The 5187-nt window shown below is 40.0% G+C and overlaps 1 protein-coding gene across 2 annotated transcripts; it reads left to right on the forward strand.

Moving 5' to 3' along the window:
- Positions 1–940: 940 nt before the first annotated feature.
- On the forward strand, positions 941–3879 carry cxcr3.1 (chemokine (C-X-C motif) receptor 3, tandem duplicate 1). 2 transcript variants are annotated; one of them, XM_020590069.1, is made up of 3 exons: positions 941–1181; positions 2344–2733; positions 2863–3879. In XM_020590069.1, the coding sequence occupies exons 1-3, from the start codon at positions 1167–1169 to the stop codon at positions 3601–3603; spliced, it is 1146 nt and encodes a 381-aa protein (XP_020445725.1). In that variant the 5' UTR covers positions 941–1166; the 3' UTR covers positions 3604–3879. The 2 variants fall into 2 exon arrangements, with proteins under 2 accessions (XP_020445725.1, XP_020445724.1); XM_020590068.1 differs by lacking the exon at positions 941–1181 and having other exon boundaries at positions 1198–2733.
- The last annotated feature ends 1308 nt before the right edge of the window (positions 3880–5187 follow it).

Below are 5187 nucleotides of genomic sequence, written 5' to 3' on the forward strand. Positions count from 1 at the left end.
GCAGGGGGCAGCTCAGGCTTTTTCTTTCTGACTGTGCCAACCACGGTGATCTTTCTCTTCAGCAGCTGCTGGCCAAGTTCATAAGATGCGAAAAAAATTGTCAAATGTGACACTGTGACCCCTCAGTCCATCCATTACATCAAGTACAACCCTCCACTGATCAGCTTCCCTGATTACACTTAACTGGATTGTGCATCACTTCAGGCCCAGTTTGTTTGTTACTTATCTTGCAAACCATAACATTCTTGAAAAAGTGTGAAAGACCTTCAGTGACATTGTGGCATGGAAAATTACTCTTCCCAAAGACTAGATGTAGCCTCACCTCAGGACCTATACACACCTGCTAGGATTAACAACCCTATGTAGGCAAGCATGTCAGTCTCATCCACCATTCTCCACTTGTCTCCGTGACCATTTTAACAGCAGAAAAAAAACCCAACTTTTCCTAAAATGACCCCAACATTAGATTAAATGAGCCATTTTTTATTTTTATATTTTCATGAAGGTTTTACACACCAAGGGTACAAAGATTGTCTTAGAGGTCAACTTTGACCTGTCATGTATAAAACCACTTATACACCACAAAAACTACAGACACATCACACACACACACACACACACACATTACGTAAGAAACCAAGATTGTGTGCTGCTGACTCATCTCTCTCTCTCACCTTCCCTCCATGACCCCACACATGACTCAAGCTCAGACAAAAAGAAAAAGAATTTCCGAAAAAATAACTTTTTTCAAACATTTAAAATCATTTCAGGAAATTTAGAAACAATGCCCGTTTGGCTATTTAGTAAGCCTGGTTTCAGATGTCTGGATTATTTCAGTGAATGAAGCTAAAGGAAAAAAAAGTCAACATAAAACTTCATTATTAAACTGTCTGTTTAAATAAATAAAAAGTTAAAACGTAAACTAGAAATATAAAAGTGAGGTTTCAATTTGATTAACTCTTTGTAACTTTAATTTCCCCTAGCAACATCAAAACATTATGGTTGCGTTTTTCACGCTCATGCGTGATGTGAGGGGATTTCTTTTTATGGCTTTCGAACTTCCTATGTGGTGCATTGTGCATTATAGACACTGAGGTGCCCTGACAGTGCTGGATCACCAGATAGACCCGTTTTACTGCATACACCTGCTCACTGAGGAGAATAAAATGCCAGAGGATAATGTAAGTTATTCATTTGTACCTTATTTCTTTGATGATGCGTATATCTCTATACTTATGTGATTGTTACCTTATTAATTAACAGAAATGTTTTTGCTTTTTTTATAATTTGATTTTTTTTCTTTGTTCTCACATTTAACTTTTTTCTAACACACTGAGCTCACAGTAGAGACCACACAGAGTGTTAATGTGGTTTGTTGTTTGATAGTGTGACTTTACATTACTGTGCCATTCAGCAAAAATCTGCAGTACTTTATAAAACAGATGCAAGTGATGAAGTTACAGTTAACTACAGTGCCATGACAGTAGTATGAATTACTATGACAATATGATGATTTATGATTTAAATTACAATTCATATTTTAGTGTCTCAAGGCATTTTTTTACAAACGATGAATTTACACATTGTTTGGACGTGTGTATCCGTTTCTCTCCCCCATTTGCAGTCACAAGGAAACTAGGTACTTAGCAACGTAATATGAGATACATTACCATTACTTTCTCCAGATAAACAAGGAACTGAGATTTTTCTGACTGGCACAAAGTTGCAAAGTTCTTCAGAAATTAAACATTAAAAAGTTCTTCAGGAATTAAACCTTAAAAAGTTCTTGTTTCATATGTAAAATATATTTCAAATGTGATGTTCACTTCACTGTCTGGGGGCCCTGAATGACTAATGCACGTTTTTGTCAGAAGCAGTTTAGCTTTATTGTTTTGTATGTCTTTTCCAGTTTCCTGAAGAGTAATTAGCATAAATACAACATATTCAGAATACTGTTATATGTTTTAAACAAAATAAAGTTTGACTGCATAATTCTTTTATTATATATTTGTTCAAAAATCATAGCTTTAAATTAGGCTTAAAAGATATGAAATGCAAACAGGGTGGAGTTGATCTTCTCCAAAGACTCAAACATCTTTTGCTTTTGCATTAATATGCTTATGATGGTGACTTGATGGTCACTTATTCTCTTATGTTTTACAAATTCAATTATTATGTCTCTGGGTTGTATGTGATAGATAGATAGATAGATAGATAGATAGATAGATAGATAGATAGATAGATAGATAGATAGATAGATAGATAGCACCACCTTGTGTTTGTAACAGGCAGTAGCTTTAAACCAACCTAATGTACAGATTTCCTTTTCTTCCTCTTTGGCAGAGTTGGGAGCAAGGTGGTACGTTTACGGTGGATACAAACTTATTGCTCCTTTATGGAAGTGGTGATCTATATAATGACTCCATTGATGAATATTGCTGTGATGGGGGTGATATATGTGACCTGAATGAGGGCATAAAGTTTGAAGCAGTGGTCATCCCAGCTCTGTACTCTATGGTGTTTGTTGTGGGTCTCCTGGGAAATGGAGTTCTGCTGGGAGTTCTGGCTCAGAGCAGGAAGACCTGGAGTGTGACAGACACTTTCATCCTCCACCTTGGTGTGGCAGATGTCCTGCTGCTGGTTACTCTGCCCATCTGGGCTGCACAGGCCACTCAAGTTGAAGGTTGGACATTTGGTGTTCCACTCTGCAAGATCACTGGAGCTGTTTTTACGGTAAGAGGTGTGCAGCAGGAAAGATGCAATGAAAATACCTAATCATAAACAAAGCTCATGGGAGTAAATATACAGATGTTGCAAAAAAGTTTTTTCACTTCTCTTTGGTTGATTTCTTTGCACCCTCAGATCAACTTCTACTGTGGGATCTTTCTGCTGGCCTGCATCAGTCTGGACCGCTACCTGTCTATCGTTCACGCAACACGTATGTACTCCCAGAGGAAGCCTTGGGTTGTTCAGGCCAGCTGTTTGGCAGTGTGGCTCTTCTCCCTGCTCCTCTCTATCCCTGACTGGCTATTTTTGGATGCTGCCTATGATGACAGACGAAAAAAAGCAGAGTGTGTTCGCAACTACATGCTTTCCAATGAGACAGTACTAGGCTTACGTGACTGGCGACTGGCATCACGCCTGCTTTACCACACAGTGGGCTTCATGCTTCCTTCTGCTGTGATGATTTTCTGTTATTCCTGCATCCTGCGGCGCCTGCGGTGTGGCACCCAGGGCCTTCAAAAGCAGAAAGCTTTCAGGGTAATTGTGGCTGTGGTGGGGGTTTTCTTTCTTTGCTGGTTGCCATACAACATCACACTCATGGTGGACACACTTCTTCCCGAAAACAATGAGACCTGTGGAGTCAGATCATCTTTGGAGAACGCCAAGACAGTTACCTCCTCCATCGGTTACCTCCACTGCAGTCTCAATCCTATCCTGTATGCCTTTGTGGGTGTTAAGTTCCGGCGTCAGCTCCTGGCCATCCTGAGGTCTCTTGGCTGCAAGCTGAAGACAAGTGCCAAATTCCAATCTGCTGTGAGCAGCAGGAGAAGCTCCATTTGGTCTGAGTCTGCTGACACCTCCAACTCCATTGCAATCTGACAGAGACACACAAGCATTATAGTAAGCATATGGACAAATGTACATACACTTACAAACTGACCTAAACTGACATGAAGACCCAGGCAGCTGAGCATACTGTGTGTTTCTATACATTTCATAACCTGTAACAGTCTATGCTTTCTATCAGTTTCCTGCAGGGCATTAGTACCTGAAAAAAGGCATGACCACAAGACAAAAAAATCCCTGTCAACCTGTGATTTGAAGTCATGTGTGTGCACTTGTGGACATTTGTTTTTTTTTTTTTTTTGTACAGTAGAACATTTTCTGATTGCCAGGCAGCATAGTAATATAAATAGACAGGATAACATGTAATACAACTTGTCCTACCGCAGCGTGAATTACTGTAGCTATCTGCAATTTTACATGCAACATTTTAAAAGACAGATTTTTTATACAACAATTTATATTGCCTATTTTTGTATATGGAATATTAAAAAAGAATAAAATGTTTTACTTTTGAATCATAAACCAGTGTCTTTCCAACATTACAGTACAGCAACAGGGACAACAGGGTCCTTTAAAGCAACATGAAATGACAGTTTACTGTATTTCCAGTGGTGGAAGAAGCACTTAGCTGAAATGCTAGTGTAGAAACACTGGATGTAAAAGTCTTGCATCCAAAATACTCCTTGAGTAAAAGTTCAAAAATATTAACATCAATTTTAAAAGTAAAAGTATATACTCATTATGCAGAATGGCACATTTTAAATTATTGTACAGTATATTATATTGTTGCAGGGGTTTTCAACCAGTGCTCTGTGGCCCCCTGGTGATCCATAATTTGCATTGCAGGTGGTCCTTGATCATACGTTCGATAATGTAGTTTCACTGTAGGAATCCACCACACAACAGTGGTCTTGGGGTTACTTCTTCAGTCAAGATGGTGTTCCCTGGGTCACAATTAGTTGAAAACCCATGTATTATGTATGCATTAATGTGTACTTTAATGTTGTGGCTGGTAAAGCTGGAGCTCATTTAAACAACCTTACAGTAAATGCTTTTAATTAAATTTTTTATTTTGCATTCTGCTAGATAGCCTGTAAATTTCTTACCAGGGCCCCAGAGGCTGAAGGCACCCTGCAGGACTGTTTCACCCAGACAGACTGGGATGTGTTTAAAGCTGCAGCCACCTCAGAGGACTTTTCTGTCAGCGTACAGGATTATGATGAGTATGTGACCGGGTACATTAGTACCTGCATTGACAACATTGTGCCCACCATACAAGTCAGGAGTTTTCCCAACCAGAAGTCCTGGATAAACAGTCAGGTATGCCACATGCTGCATGCTCGCTCTCATGCATTCAGATCAGGCGATGAGACACAGTACAAAGCTGCGAAGTACAGACTGAGGAAATCCATCACAGTGGCCAAGAGGCAGTACAGAGAAGCTGAATGGCTTCTATCCTACTGCTGACTCCGTACGGATGTGGCAAAGCCTGCAGCACATCACAGACTACAGGACCACCACCAGCATCATCAGCTTCACAGACAGCCTGCCGGGTGACCTCAACACCTTCTACACCCACTTTGAGACCTCCACCCACCGCACAGAGAAGAGAAACAC

This window comes from Monopterus albus, unplaced genomic scaffold, assembly GCF_001952655.1.
Source record: "Monopterus albus unplaced genomic scaffold, M_albus_1.0 scaffold11.1, whole genome shotgun sequence".
Classification (NCBI taxonomy): Eukaryota; Metazoa; Chordata; class Actinopteri; order Synbranchiformes; family Synbranchidae; genus Monopterus; species Monopterus albus.

Coding starts and splice junctions, on each gene's coding strand:
- cxcr3.1 (XM_020590068.1), top strand. CDS start 2,311: ATGTACAGATTTCCTTTTCTTCCTCTTTGGCAGAGTTGGGAGCAAGGT. Junction 2,734..2,862: donor TCACTGGAGCTGTTTTTACG/GTAAGAGGTGTG, acceptor TTGCACCCTCAG/ATCAACTTCTACTGTGGGAT.